Here is a 16,172-nt window from a genome sequence, read left to right as displayed (position 1 = left end):
AACAGAAATATTTTGTCTTCTCTTTTTAATATATCAGCCTGCGTGCACTGAAGAAAATCACGTTTAACAAACTGAATTGCAAAATATTCGTGATGGAAGTGTAAGTGATCTGATTTTAAGTCCCTGTAACCTGTTCAATATGGCTGATTACCAGGAGATTGCATGACACTCTGCAGAAGAATAAACTCTCCTAATAGTACCAAGCAATTGGTGCTGTGACACGTGCTGATGCCCAAGTGTCGTGACAAGGGCTAGCGGTGTTTTTTCAACTGATCTAATTGGGGTCCACTCTGATGAAAAGTGAAGGGCAAGCCTCAGTTGGCTGAATTAGTGTAAAAATCTGCATTTCCTTGTATTGTCACTGAGAATAATACCAGCAATGAGACTTCCAGGTAAAGTGAGATGTAGTCTTAGCAGCGTTCCAGTCGAAATATAGCAATTTCTGCTGGAATTTGCTTTGAGATTTGTGAGTGAATTGAACGTGAAACGCCAAAGGGGAGAAAACCGTGAATCTTTGTTCAACACCAAGGGTGAAAACCTCATCTTAATCTATACAAATCAAATCCTCCTCTTTAATAGGGAGCAGATCCTGAATTGGTTTTCTCAATAATTTGTCCCTTAAAATCAGATTCTGAGGCAGACAGAGCTGCAAAAATCTACAGGGACACAGGTAAGAATCATTTGCAGTGATGTTATTGTTGCTCATATAATTATAGTGCTTTCATTGTAAAATGTTAATATTTACTTGTGATTACAGTCTCTATAATTATTGGAAGTAACTATTGATTTCACAGATTGGCTCTGCTGCTCATGGGAGTGGTTTTTCTTCTGTTTTTCCTTGCCCAGTCTATAAGAAAAAATAGGTTCATGCCATGTGTTTTCTGTCATTACCTTTCTAGTAGCCTTGCACGGAAAAAAGACCAGGAAATTTAGAAGTTTCTAATAGGATTTCTAAAACTGATCTTCTTTCGAAGGCAGTTGAAGAACACGTGGATGTTCTTTATCTGATGTTCACATATAAGTATTAATCATATTAGAAGGGCTGTACCAGTATGTCTACCATGGTGTGTGAGCTGGAAATGGTGGGAAGCTGGGAGGGTACCAGGGAAGGCATCGTCTATGCTCACCATATTTTTACACCTTCTTCAAGCCTCTGTTCTTTGTTGCTGTAGAAGATGGGGACTGGAGTAGGTAGGTCTTTGGTCTGACTCAGTGTAACCGTCTCACACAGGAGAGGCAGAGCAGCTTTCAACTGTTAGTAATCCGAAAAAAAGCCGAAACAGAAATGTGTGGGAGAGATACAAGCAAAGGTTAATAACAAAAATTACAAAGCCTGCAAGAGTGTTTGCTATGTATGGGAATCATCATTTTGTCAGAAGAGCATTATCTGGCTCTTCAGCCAGCAGCATGAGTAGATAGAGCACCTAAGAGGAGGAGTGTGAGGAATACGTTAGTACGGTTTACCACTACCTCTAATGAAACTAAGAAATGTTTGTGAACCAGCTACCAGCTTTATATGTAAACAGACTGTGGGCTAGAAGAAACTGCATTCAGTATCTCACATTACAACATGACTAGAGGCTCAAAGCAATGTAATTGCTTTGTAGAACATAGAAGCTCTACTTCTCTTTAAAGCATGCTGCTTCAATTAAGTATTCCTTTCGTGTATTCATTCAATATTCATTTTGGCTGCTACTGCTATACTATGTAAAGGAAAATGAATAGTTATAGGAACTCCTGCTAAAAAAAAAAAAAAAAAGGTTTGGAAGAAGAACTGTTTTAAAATTTGAGTAACGTTTTGAGAATTAGTTTAAGTTTATAACAAGCCTAAAGGAAAGGATTTCATTACAGGTTATGACAACAACCCAAAGCCAGATAGTTCTGCACTGTGAGCTGTCAGCCTTTCATGTTTGTGTGTGTGCTAGCATATACTTCAGATTATCATGTTCCACCACTGCTGCGAGCTGGAGGGACTTGATAGCTTCCATGTAGATAGCGATTTTCAGGGTGTTATGCCACCGTATATTCAAATTACTTTGGGAAGAAATGTGATATGAGAAGTGTGAGCCCTGATGCAGTTTATTTAAGAATTTGAATCTACACCGCTAGAGCAACAAAATAAATATTAAACAGTGACAAATATAAGGAGGCGGCTGGGTTTTCTGGGTTTTTTTTTTGTTTTTGTTTTTTTTAAAGCGTTGAATTAGCTTTTCAGACCTGACTGTCTGGGGGATGAAGAAATAGTATTATATTAAATAAAGAAGAAAAATTTTGAGACCATTTTGTTTCTTTATGTATTTTTTTATACTATAGAAACAGATACTTTTTAACCTCTCCATGTTTATACCAGATGAAAAAAAATATTGCAATATCTATTATAATTGTCACAATGTTAAGGCAGAAGAAGCACAAAGCAGACAAAAAAACCCTCTACCATGTGAAAAGTGATGTAAAAGCTACCATGAATTACGGCATAGGAGGCCACTGCAATCAACACTGGGAAAGCATGTTAAATTCAAAATTTTTTCTTATGGAGCATACAGCCTTGTTTTGGACACACCAGTTTTCTACTATACAATACAGTAAAATAAGTAAAATTTGGTTGTGGAAATTTGTAAGGTTCTTGGGTGACAATGCTCAGTTAGGGAAACACTGAATAAGTGTTATGCTTTTTGTGATGTTGATGTCAGAATTTAAGCTGGTATGGTTACTCTTTGGTTTATTTGATGTGTGTTACATTCATGATTTTAAGTGAGATTTGAAAACAGATGGATAATGTTAATTACTGTGCCATTACTAGTATCAGGAACATGTGTGAGTGTATTTTCGTAATGGATATTATTAGGGGAAAAAATAAAAGAGCTCACACTTATAAAGTGCCTTAATAACTATGTGCATAGCTAGAGAGATTTCTAAGTGGCTGATTTTTATATGCTTTCAAGATTGTCTTTTCCCTGTTATTTGAAAGCGTGCCCTGGAAACAGGGAAACAATGTGAAATTTGTAGATTAGATTCATCTACATCACTGTTTTTTAATGTTAATTTTCATACTTCTTTGTTATTTTCAGAAATGTGAACAACTTGTTCTTTGAATTGCAGTGTGGCTTACACTCTGCCTTATATTGTCAGGAAATAAAAATTTGGCCTAGGAGTTTAATCATTTGTAGGCATCTTTGATTCTCCGTTTTCTTCCTCTGAATCACAGACGTTATGTTTTATTATGTTGAGAATCCTTTTCTTATTTTACCTCTCTTCCCTATCCTGAATCCATTTTCTTTGATGCAGACGCTGCCTCGCGTATTCTTTTCAACCTTTGAAAGAGGAGCCGAGAAAGACAAAAGCGTTAAATAGAAATGACAGTCAAGGTGATCCATAGCACTCCTGGAGGGGAGAGTTTGCTGGCAAACAGAGCAGGTGGCAACTCGCACAGCACCCACGGAGTCCCGCCATGGGTGGGAGAGAGGCAAAAATAAGGGTTTTGTCTATCAATGATCTTCTACTGTCTTGGCACTCCTGATAGCATAAATTACAGAATCTGTCTTCCCAAATGCTGCCAGCTTGTCATGTTGGCAGCGCCTCAGATTCTATATTAAAAAAAAATAAATGAAAGCCATCAATAATTTATCTAGCATTACGGTGTTTCGCTGTATTACTTCTTCCCAAGTAAAATAGTCAACCTGTCTGTATCAGTGAGACTCAGTTTCCTGTTTAGACTTCTGCAATTAGCTACTGCCTGGGATGAAAATACGCCGTTGCGTCAGCAGTTGTTTTTCCTTCAGTGCCAGAAATGAGTAAAGCAAATATAGATAATATAGATATATAACATACCAACTTACGGACACGCTTATTGTGTTTTAATTTAGCCAAGCGGATCTGCAAGTGATTTTGGCGGCAGCTCTGAGGCTGTAATATTCTCAGTGTCCTGCTGTTCACCCTACTCCTTCACCGGCTCTGCTATCGGGAGCTGCAGTTTGCATCCGCTGTCATCTCCCGAGTCCTTCAAAGACTTCTTGATCTGTGTCTTTTTGACCTCTCTCGAGATTTACTGCTTAGGCTTGAACTGTATCTTGTAATACTGGTGTCCTTCTGACTCTCAGCCCTGTATCACCCACTTAACCTTCTTGGCCTTCATCACAACCTTCTCGTAATACAAAGAAATTTGAGGTCTCCAATACCGGGTAAGGTTAGGTTGTTTCTGAACGCAGGAGAAGTATCTTTCTGCTAATCAGTCTCTCAACAGTCCCTTTAAATACAATCCTCTCAAAATACTGAAAACTAAGCTGCTCATTGTCTCGTGCGGTCCAAGTCTCTCTATCTGGCATTAAACAGTTAATGCTACTTACAGGCACCAAACCAGTAACACAAAATGGGTCAAAACAAGTTCTCACTGAAGTACAGCAAAATTCAGATGAAATCAGTGGTGCAACCCTCATTTGTTAAAAAATGGAAGTAATGTCTTGATGTTTTAAGACATGTTTTGAGTTTTATGTTTGGGGATAGTTGGGGACTTGTTTTGACTATTTATTTGTACGTGGAGAAAAGCTTAAGGGATTTTCACATAGCCTTATTTGCTCTGAATCAAAGTTCAAAATAAGGTTTTTCTTCTTCACATAGTGATAATGTAATACCTGAAACAGTATTAATATATAAGATATTAAATACTATGATAGCTTACTTTGTTCTCAGTTAGCTGCAAAGCTATCAGTGCTTTAGTCGGTGTTTTGTCTTGATTTTTTGACTCCATTGTGATCACTCCCTGAATTTTCAGAATAAACTTGCAGTAATGGTTAATTCACTTACTTTCCTGCCTCATAACAAAAACAAATGTTAATCCTACAGAAGCTTAGAGGGAAACTTAATATTGTATTTTACAGTAATCTCTTTAGAAGACAAAGAATTACAAATGACATTTTAAACTCACTAAGACTTCAGTGACAACGCCCAACAACAAAAAAGAGGCAAGCTTCCTATTTATTTCTGTAATAGCCATTTGTAATGCACTGATTAAACAAAAAGCAGATAAATGATGGTATTTTCATGAGACGAGTACAGCTCGCTCCAGGTAAACTGTGACTCGTTCATCTAGATATGTTTAAAACAAAATCCTAAGAAAAACTACTCTGCGTTCACGGCAGCGGCTTTTTTTTCCCCGGTGCAAAGTGGTTTAAGCACACGCACGTCCCGTTGCCCAGGCGTAACCAGATCCATGCACAGCAGGGCTAGCAGAGCATCTGCGTGAAGACTGCTTCTGTGGGAAAGAGGGAACCTAAAGAATATTCATAAGGAGCGAATTAAACCATCTTATGAGGCCTTGATTAGGCTCGCCAGCTTTCCTAAAGACTTTCTGTTGTTGTTACTGGTGCTTAACGTCAGATGAGGATTTGTGAAAGAGCCGCCACCCCCCACCTCCTGCAGCCTTTGAGCGATGGTGGTGGGTGAGACCCTTTACATTGCGTTCTGCTGATCTCTTGCATTGCCAAGTTGCATATCTAGGCTACGCTAGTTTCTGTGAGATTTAGTTTTATCCCAAAATTTCACATCTGCAAATGTTGTGGTAAATGATGATATCATACAAAAAAAGCATGTTACAAGTGATCCGTACATGGTTTTCTCATACTTCCGAGGATCACTCAAAGCCTCCACCTTCACTGTTTTTCATCATGTATCTTGAGTGATGAAAATTTCATGCAGGCAATGAAATATTGTAAGCATGTACTGGGTGCTTTCCCTTCAATCTGTGGCAATTAGATAAAAATTGACAGTGGATTAGGACCACTTTGGGATGCATTTCTTCTTGTTTGGACAAAGTCACAAAGGCCATTTACTCAGTTCAGAGACATTCCTTTTCCTGCTTTTCTGTGATTATTTTCAAATGAAAACCATGTTTGGCCTTCATGCTTGCAATGTATTTGGGGCCACTTAAGTTAGAATTGAATTACTGTAGGCTTTTTTTTATAATTGGTAGAGAGATGGGTACCTGTAAAGGGAATTGCAGAGGAGCTTCTCTCTCTTTTTGTGAAGTCCATGTAAAGAACGTATGGCAACAACATTCCTCAGCAAATGCTTGAGGTTAACAACAGTGACTTGTCATCCTACATAAAAATGTGGATAACTTAAGATTTCAAAGCAGTGTGCAACTGAAAACTGATGTAAATGTTTAATGTAGATACCAGAAATAGTTTTCAAAAGAAAAAAACGTTTTGGTATTTCTCAGAATAATTTTGGTCAAAGAAAGTTTCTGTTCAAATTGCCAGAAATACAAATTTTTTTTTTTTTTTTAAAGCTAAGGAAAGTAACAAAATGGCAGTTCCTCTTCTTCCGCCTGAATAAGACAATGGGGTTAAAGTAAGATGTTGAAATTGCTGAGATATTTATAGGTATTTTGAAATCAATTCATTGGAAGTTAGGTTGAAACACTTTCTAAAGGAGCACTGAGTATGGAAGTGTTAGGGATTTTTTTCCTTTTTTTTTTTTAATATCTTCCATAACGCCAAAGAGAAATATGGCTAGTTGTGAAGAATAGTACTGGTTTCACTTTTTTGTTCCTGATTGTTCGTATGTTTCTTGACAAATTAGTTGGTGGAGCCATCTACAAAGATGGGGGAGATAGCATAGAAAAGAGAGAAAATTTGAGAGAATGGGGGATATGGCAGGGAGTTCATCACCAGGCTGCAGCAGAACAGGGATTTCTAGAGGCAGAAGAGCCCAGGAGAGAATTTGCTGCCACTCAGAAAGTCACTGTATGGGAGGGAAGCACAGAGTCGCCTCAGAGGCTTAGCAGGCAGGGGAGGAATTGTGTTTAACTCAATTATTTCTTTGTTTCTTGCTTTTGCATTCAACTTTCTTTATTTAACACCTACCCCATCCCCAATTTTTAAGTGTTTGCACAAATACAATTTGGTTTGGTCAAGTGTGGAAGCCCTTTAGTCTTTTGAGGAAGCTCACTGAGGGGAAAGCCTAAACAGATCCCTACCCCAAAGCTGGGGCTCGCTTTAGGGCCCTGTCATGGTCATATAAAGAAGTGTGCCGTACGGTGAAAATGTCAGCTTTTTGGACTACTTGTAGCCTCATACTCTAAATGGATTATTTTATATTTTAATTTAAAGATCAACTTAATATTTATGAGGGGGAGGGTCAGATACATCACCAATACATCTGTGTCAACAACTCCACGAACCTAGAGATGCTGAGTAGTATTTTGCCCAAAGGTTCGTGTAAATGGGGTTTGTTGGTACTCACTGCCAATGCTTTTATAAAATCACATGCTACTTTGCAGCAAAGGCAAAAGAATGCAGTTTAATACATGAGCCTATCTGTGCACCTCATCATTATTTTGCATCCAGTTGTAAAACCAAAATTCTTGTAATCTAATGAAAGAGTTTATTTTTATCCAATTATCACACTCATGTACAGATATTTTTTTTTCATAGTTATATTGCCAAAGGCAGTAGTCAGAGCATTGAGGCTGAGATTTTTATCATTTCCATTGGTATGTCAATGAAATGGATTGAAGACACTTAGATGTCAAGCACAGGTTTTAGGTACAATGTGATTTCTTGGCTAATTGACAATTGAAAATTTGGTAGAATCCCAAATGGGTAAACCTTCCACCTGGAGTACAGTAAAGACCTGATCTTTAATAAAAGGGATTTCTTCATTGAACACACACAGTATGCACAAGGTGCAGTGATCTGATAAGACAGAAATTTGTAGTTTGCAAGATGAACAATTTAGCTTTATTTCAATCATGATTCTTTTGGTATCTCTGCTTTAGTTGGAGGTTTTCTACAGTCTTTATTCTTTTAAAGTTGGCAAGCGTTCAAAGTGGTGTTCTGGGGAAATGATATCTCTTAACTCAGTGTAAATACACCTAAATTAAATACAACAATTATGTCATTTGTGGAAGGTTGGTTACAGATAAAGTAGGGTAATCTTGCTGAAATGGAAACTGAAATGTATTTGTATTTAATATGCATTTATTTTTCCAGATAGCTAGCTAAACCTTGGAAACCCTAATTCAAACTTAATCTGCAAAAAATAAGGAGGAGTTTCCATGGGCTGAATCGCTCTCTGCCAGCTGGCATTGCTATGGAGTGTTAATGCTTAGGATTTTAGAACTACAAACAAACTGTTCAGCCGTAGTGTCCACTTAAAAAAGAGGCAATGAGGAGCAGAGGCTAAGTGTATAGCCTATCATCTGCCCATTCCCAGACTGCTACTGAAGTTAACATTGGATGAACAGCTCAAAAATTGCGTTGAAGTCGGTGAGACTTTTAAAGCTCGGGGGAATCAGTAATAAGATGTGTCTTTGTATTCCTTCCAGTCATTAAATAAGAAAGTGTTGTAAATAATTTGTACCTGCATTAGCTCGTTAAACTTACTCTTTGCAGTCCTGGAATTATTCTGTTAACCTGCTTTGGAAATAACAAAGGCTCAAGCCAGCATCTCCCACAACTTTTCTCGCACAAATAGTCTTGTTAGTGGGCTCATTCGGATGAATGAGGACAGCACGGCCTGGCCCCAGTTTCTTCGTGGAACATGAGAACTCCTCAGGCAGAGAAAATGTCTTCTGTGTGACCAACTGTTTGCAGATAGACCCTCTTTGGGAAATGGTTACAGGGTTTTTTCTGAAGTGCTTATTCTTTTCCTCTTTCATAGCGAGTCAAGGCATGATGTGTAGGAGGAGAGGTCTTAAAAAAATATGAAAAATACAGTTTTTTTACCATCTGATTTGTGGATTTCATGCGTTAAACTGAGTGAAAATTACAGTTTTTAATAATGGAAAAAGCAACCATATCATCTTTCAAGAATATAGGTTATTATTGGTTTTGTTGACGCTAATTATAACAACACGTCAAGTATTTACCATAGACCTTAGACATTTAAAAAAAAGCAATAACTTCTGTTCTTTGGAGAGTTACCAGCTGGCATGTCTCTTTCTTCAAGGGCTTATTCTGTATAATCATTTCACAGATTGTGTGGAACAAACACTCCTTAACTGGCTTTTAATTTTTATTTTACTTATAACAAAGGAAAGATTAGAAGTGGCCAACCTGAAATTACCTCTATTTTTCAAAACGTATTATGTTGTTGTTCTCATTATTTAGAACAATACGGAAGGAAGAGAATTTATATTAATTGGCACCAGGGTATAAAGAGTAGTGCAGTAGAAATGCGAAGCGAAAACCGAAACAGTTTGTGAAAGGGTATTCATGCAGGTTAGAGAAAAGACTAGCTTCATGCCATGGAGGGGGGGACTTTGGCTCCTATCTTGCTAGTCGAAACTGTGATGACTTTGTGATTGTTCAGTTCTTAGTTCTCTAATGTGATTAATTCCTGTGTATGTTCTTGAAATTAAATATACAATTTATCTAGGATAAAAAGTGAAGTGTATCTGTAATCATAAAAATATGAGACGAAGAATAATCCCATACTGTTCTGTGCTTTCCAAGTTCAGGTTTCTCCAAAAATGAAATTTTTAGAGGTGCAGGAAATGCAAAACTGGTTGTGTGAGCTTGGTTTTACACCATGGCAGAAAAACAAAGAAGTGTGCAATGTTAGCATCTTCTCTTGTTTTCCAGGTCCGTGGGGGAGATGCATGGGAGATGAATGCGGTCCAGGTGGCATCCAGACGCGAGCGGTGTGGTGTGCCCACGTGGAGGGCTGGACCACACTGCCCACGAACTGCAAGCAGCAGGAGCGGCCGGACAACCAGCAGAGCTGTTTTCGGGTCTGTGACTGGCACAAGGAGCTGTATGACTGGCAGATCGGCAGCTGGAACCAGTGCCGGCCCGTCCTCTCCCGCAGCCATGAGAAACCCCTGGAGTGCCTCAGAGGGGAGGAGGGGATCCAGACAAGGGACATCACCTGTATCCAGAAGTCCAACGGGGTGCCGGCTGAGGATGTCATCTGCGAGTACTTTGAGCCTAAGCCCCGCCAGGAGCAGGCGTGTCTCATCCCGTGCCGGCAGGACTGCATCGTGGCTGAATTCGCTCCTTGGTCAGAGTGCTCCAAGACCTGCGGCAACGGGCTTCAGCATCGAACTCGGCATGTTGTGGCTCCACCGCAGTTCGGTGGATCTGCTTGTCCTAACCTCACCGAGTTTCAGATCTGTCAGTCCAGCCCGTGCGCCACTGAAGAAAGCCTGTATAGCCTAAATGTGGGACCCTGGAGCGCATGCTCAGTGCCCCATTCGAGACAAATAAGGCAAGCGAGGAAACGAGGGAAGAACAAAGACAAGGAAAAGGACAGAGAAAAGGCAGTTCGGGATCCCGAAGCTCGTGAGTTAATTAAGAAGAAGAGGAATCGAAACAGACAGAGTAGACAGGAGAACAAATACTGGGACATACAAATCGGTTACCAAACCAGGCAGGTCACGTGTACTCACAGAAATGGGAAAACTGCTGCTCTGAGGTAATCACTATTTATTAATTTGCACATCTTTATTATTCTCTGTTTAAAGTAAAGCATGCCTATGTGCACACTGGTATTACTTTATGCAAGCCTAAATCTCAATACGGGCCACATGCCATTTCCAATACGAACATCCCTCTTCAAGCTCAAGATGCTTCGATGACACGAAATGTGCAAACTGATCATACTAAGCGTCACATAATGGTCACCGTTAAACTGTGCTGACTCCCTAGCCTCTGTCCAAATAGATTTCCTCCAAAAGCTTGAAGATATTTGTCAAATATCTGCTCTGTTTCTGTGGGTTCAGGCAGGTTTTTGCTCTCTAACAAGTCATGCATGTTTGGAAGAGTTGATGTTACTGCTTTTAAGGCTCTGGGCAGAAAGACAAACAGAAAACTGGGCTGAGTCAGACTCACAATAAAAGTAGAAAACAGAGTGAAAGATGCTGCATGAGAAGGCAGTAACTGTTCTTTCTAGTACCTTTTGTTTTGAAATAGAAGAGCATGAAATATTGTTTGTCCTTCTTGATTTCTATGGCAAAATTCCTGAAAGGGAGACTGTGAAGCCTCTTTGCTTCTTTCATGTACTTCCTCTTTTTCTTTTCGTCTGCACCTTTATGTCTGGGGTTTTTTTGTTATGATATTTTTATGCTATTTATTTTACTTTTCAAGAGTTTTGGCAGTCACAGATATTTTGATAACTCTTTCTTTAGGCTTCTGGGTACGTTTCTGCAACCATATTGTCTTGTACTTGTTTGTTTTACCTAGCTAGCATTCTCTGCTAGCTCATGTTTTTTCCTTCCTATCCCTCATAAAGTTTTTGTCCAACTCAAAAATCTTCTTTCAGTCTAGTCTACCTTTTTCTGTCTTTGATGTGATTCTTTTTATTTCCTTCCCTCTAGTTCAATGCATGATTAATCAATTTTACATCAACCGTGAAATGACTAAGGTATCTTGCTGAATGTGGCTGACACCTCTTGCTGCTAGGTTAGTGTTTATGAACTTTTTTCAGGGTGTTTTACTTTGGAGTTTTCATTGTGCCAGTTAAACATTCCATCACAGAACTCGCAATCGCTTCAACCTTTCCTATCAGAAACCATATATTACAGTTTTTCAAGTGGAGTAAACATTTTTTGAGTAAATTTCCTTTCAAGTGAGGATCCAGCAGTAAAACAGGAAAATGAGAGGTCCCCGGCTCAAGGGAAGAACTGAAAGATTTGGGTTGTTTAGTTGGAAGGAGGGACATATGAGTGAAAATGTAAAGTATCTATGAGTATATAAATACCCGTCACAAGGAAGAACGGAAGAAGCAATTCTGTATATATTATGGATGTATAGGAAAAGCAATAATGGGCTGATCAGTGCTGAATGAGGTTAGACTTCTCAATAGTTGGAATAGTGGAGCTCTGGAAAAGATTGCCTGGGGGATGTGTGGCACCTCCATATTCAAAGGTTTCAAAGGTTTGAATAGGCTAGAAATGCACGTGTCAGTGATGACACACCTCGAGTAGCTCCTGGTTAGGGAAGAGGGACTGACTGCCTAGTTTATTGCAGTCTCTTCTAGCTCTGGTTTTCCACATTTTTCTCAGATTTTGACCCAGACTTGGATGAATGTCTGCACAAGGAATCTCAGAATCAGCTTGCTCAGGCAGTCCCAGGTGTTGTCTGCAACACTGGCTCAGTGCTGGTACAGGAAAATACCCGTTCCTTTTCCAGCCTCACATCATGCAGCCCACACTGTGACTGGCCCAGGAATATCATTAACCGTTAAACACAGGGAATAATTTATTAAACATATCAGTTGCTAGCAGATAGCAGCCAGCCGCTCTGTTCGAAAGTCCCCAAGTTTTTATAGAGGTTAAATAAATAATTGAGAACGATCATATTTAAAAAAAAAAAAAAACGGAGGAGAGGGAAGCTTCTTACATTCATGTGCTGAGGCTCTGATAAATGGTAAAATAAAGTAAAAGTATAATTGGAAGTCAATGGCGTACTTTACTCATCATCTCTACACTCACCATTGAATTCACACAGAACAGTAACGCTGTCTTAATTTCAGATACCTCAACGTATTGTACCGTACATGCGCATTTCTGGCTGTAGCAGGGAAGTGGATGAAACTTTCTTGCCTGAGGCAGTGAAACAACAGATAATACAACATAGGAGTGATTCTTCACAGGGGAGAAAATGATACAAATGATGCAGTGGACATTTTGATATCTAATGGATATAATTTTATGTTGTAAATGCACAAAGAATTTCAAATAGTCTTCCTATCAGTTTAATGTAGAATCTTTTTTTCTAGTTGCATAGTGAAAACAAGAAAATTTGGTTAGATGACTCATTGAGAAATTCTGGCACTGATACCTTAGCCTTTAGAGACCTATCTATGTACATCACCTATGTATCCATTTGTTTTATTTATGCTACCCTCTTCACTAAGTGGTCACGTACCTTTTTCTATGATTGGCATTCCAGAATCTCAAGCAACAGAATTATTTTTCTGCCCAGGTTGTAAATGCAGCCAGCTCAAATGATTTTATAATCTCCATCATATAGTAACTGTGTTACTAAATGATATAGACAAGTAAGGTGACTGGAAAACCTGCCGTGCTCATGTGAAATGCTCTTCAGCTTGAATAGTCCATTTTCAGGGAGTTTTGACTTCAGCAATCAGAAACAATCAGCCCCCTGGCAGCATGACTGAAAGAAGAAGAAAAACCCTCAGGCAAGTAATATTTTTTGCAGAGGTAGCAGAATTGGTATAGTATAAAGAGGGTTTCAAAAAAACAAGTTTCAGAAAGGTGCTCCAGAGAAAATAGTTCTGTAATGCTGTCAGCAAAACTTCAAAAAGGCGAATTCTCTCGACACATCAGCACACCAGGCATGGTAAAGAGAAGTGAAACAAGAAAATCAAAGTGTAATTTATACACTTTATTGCCAAGTGAACAATACATAGTCTCCCATGAAGGATGAAATATTGGATTTCGTATTGCCCATTCTACAATAATGTATGTGTTACATGGCCTATATTTGCTTTATGTTATCCTTAGTCTGAAATTCTGTTGCACTGAAAAAATTTTAAAAACAGAAATAGTGGAGAAGAAAGAATTCAGTAATTAAAGGTGACTTATAAAATGACTACTCTTGATAGCTAACAAAACCTGGACACTGTTGCTGTTATTGTAGAGGACAACATTGATCGTCTGAAATGTTTCCTCTTTTTTTTTGGTGAAAGTGGAGTTTTCCAGAGGTCCCAGAGAGAGCCGTTAGACAGCAAACTGTCAATGCAGAGAAACATTAGATGTATGTAAAAGTTCATTTTGAGTTACAAATCTGTTTGCACTAGTTCAAGTTGTGATGATTGTGCCTCTTGTTACACCTATCACTTTCTACTGCAATATATACTCTGTTTTGCTTTCTTCTACTCTGCCAAATTGTTACGATTGGGTGTCAAACATTTCCTCATAATTATTTTCCTCCACAGACTTTGGGGGAAAGTTTAGCAAAAATGTTTGGGCTAGGTTTGTACAAGTCTAAGAAAAAATATTTTGTTTTGTATGGTGTTTAATTCATATAGCTGTTTTACTGGGATGCTTTGTTGAGAACTCACTGGATTGGGCAAAGAATTTGATATTTGGAAGGACTGGAGCAGATTATGAGCACAGGCATTTATAACTTTAAGAACATGGACCAGAACTAGAGTATCTTCTTGGCCTGTATGTTTCTGCTCTTCAGCAAAGATTATGAAATTCGCTGACAAAGTGCGCCAAGTTCCCCTGTAGCAGTTGGTCCACAGGCATATATATGTACCTCCAGGTCCTGAAACCTCCTAACCCAAGTGTTCGCTTTCCAAATCACGCAACAAATGCCTCCATCTCGTTTATGGACTCTCGTTCTTCTTTTAAGTTATAGACAGTGTGAAGAAGGAAGATTAAAATATACAGCATAAGCCCATTGCTTTCTTTATGCCATTGATCTGGAGAAGCAGACAAGTCACCCTGAGGTGTATGCTGTCAGAGAGCAAACAGAAGCGAGATTTAGACATATAATACAGCAGCTCAGTTTGTTAATATATTAATATACCCTGTAATATATTCCTTGCTTAGAAGAAGATTCTCTACTTCTCTGAGGTGCTCCGTAAGGCAACAGGCAGAAAGGGTGATGCGTATGAAGGTGGCGGTGGCTAAGGTGGAGTATCTTCAAGGAGACAGCCTGGGAGAAGGTGAGGGAATAGCAATGCAGAGAGGACAGGTTGTAGAGATACAGGAGCATAAGCAACCTTCAGCTTGTTCATTGAGGACCAGATGGAAGTGTGCATGTCTACAGTGGTTTTTATGTTACGGGAAAGGCGGCTCAGCAGCTGTTTTTGTACAGTAAGCCTCCAAGTTTGTCACACTGTAAGGGTTTAGAAGCCATAACTGGTTCACTAACAGAAGACCAATAAATAGCATGTATTTGGACAATGAGCTATATACAGTCATGTTGATAAATTAACTTGAAACCACTTAGAGCATACGCTGTTAACAAATGGAGAACAGGGAAGAAGAAAGTCATCTTGGAAGAAAAACCTCCTGATTACTTCAGGGTAGTTGTCAGGTGCATTGGCATAATAAAAATGTAAAATATTATTAGAGGAACAGGATGCAAACATATTGCTTTCCTACCATTTTCCACTGTGCTTTTAGAATTTCCATGAATTTGAAAGTCAGAAGCATTCTGTAGATTTTTAATGTGATTTTGGTGGAGACAGTGGTTTCTGGGGATATGCACAATATTATTCACTGGGTGTTCCTTTCTATTCTAAGTACCTGCTCCATCATCTTACTGAGCCTGCTGTTTTGACAGTGGCTTGTCAGTATTGCCATACATTTGACATACCGTGCCAAAATCTAGATTTAAGATGGAAACGTACATACTGTGCTGAATAATTGAAACAACAGCAAGGAACCATTTCTTTTTCCATGCCGTATTTTAACTCTTTTCACGTAGCGAACAGTTGTTCTGTCATTCAGGTGTATGGCATTCATGTATTTCTGTGCAAAGCATCAAGATTGGATGACTTTCTGGAATATATTTTTTATTCAAATACATGTAATTGGTCTTCCTTAGCAAAATACAATAGCTTGTAACGTAATGAGGGTCAAACTACATGTTCTGATAATCTCTTGTGGCCATAAATCCTATGAATGAAGAAATGAATTCTATGAATGAATGCTATGTTGAATTTCTAGAAGTAATTTTCTAAGAGATTAAGATGCACAGTGGTAAATGGAATTAGGCACTGAGATCTTTAACAACAATTCTCCTGTGGTGCACTTTTATGTACTTTTTCTGCCTTGTTGTCAGAGAATTTTTATGTTAATTGACTTCAATATAACTAAATAAATACAATTCAAGCAATAATTTTCTAAATTTTGATATCTTTATATTGGTATCATATCATACTCTGGAGATAGTCCCATAAGGAACAAACTGGAGTGTATTACTTGTTTAGAGTTTGGGTTTTGGTTTTTGATTTTTTTCTATTATGTGACTGCTTAGCATAATCTGGGGCATAGAGTATGCCCATGTTTTCTTGATGAGCTCTCTAAAGTTATGGTACAGCACGTGAGCTGAGCATCCTCCTGGGAGATACTGTCCCCCAAGGAGTGAGGGACTGCACAGGATGGGAAGTCACAGAGTTCTGCTTCATTTGCAGATCCCCAGAATGGCAGAGTTGGGCACTTCAGTGCCTAACTTTCAGTGGTCCCACTGAAA

At 38.8% G+C, this 16,172-nt stretch overlaps 1 protein-coding gene across 1 annotated transcript in view; it reads left to right on the top strand.

The window, feature by feature from the left end:
- THSD7A (thrombospondin type 1 domain containing 7A) overlaps positions 1–16,172 on the top strand; it is a 295,731-nt gene that overhangs the window by 155,829 nt on the left and 123,730 nt on the right. Inside the window, exon 4 of the mRNA XM_063324919.1 lies at positions 9,582–10,413. Coding sequence (XP_063180989.1) covers positions 9,582–10,413 — 832 coding nt within the window. The remainder of the gene's footprint in view (positions 1–9,581; positions 10,414–16,172) is intronic.

Source organism: Chroicocephalus ridibundus, chromosome 2, assembly GCF_963924245.1.
Source record: "Chroicocephalus ridibundus chromosome 2, bChrRid1.1, whole genome shotgun sequence".
Taxonomy (NCBI): Eukaryota; Metazoa; Chordata; class Aves; order Charadriiformes; family Laridae; genus Chroicocephalus; species Chroicocephalus ridibundus.
The sequence above is the reverse complement of the archived record's forward strand: the minus strand, read 5'-3'. Positions and strand labels throughout refer to the sequence as shown.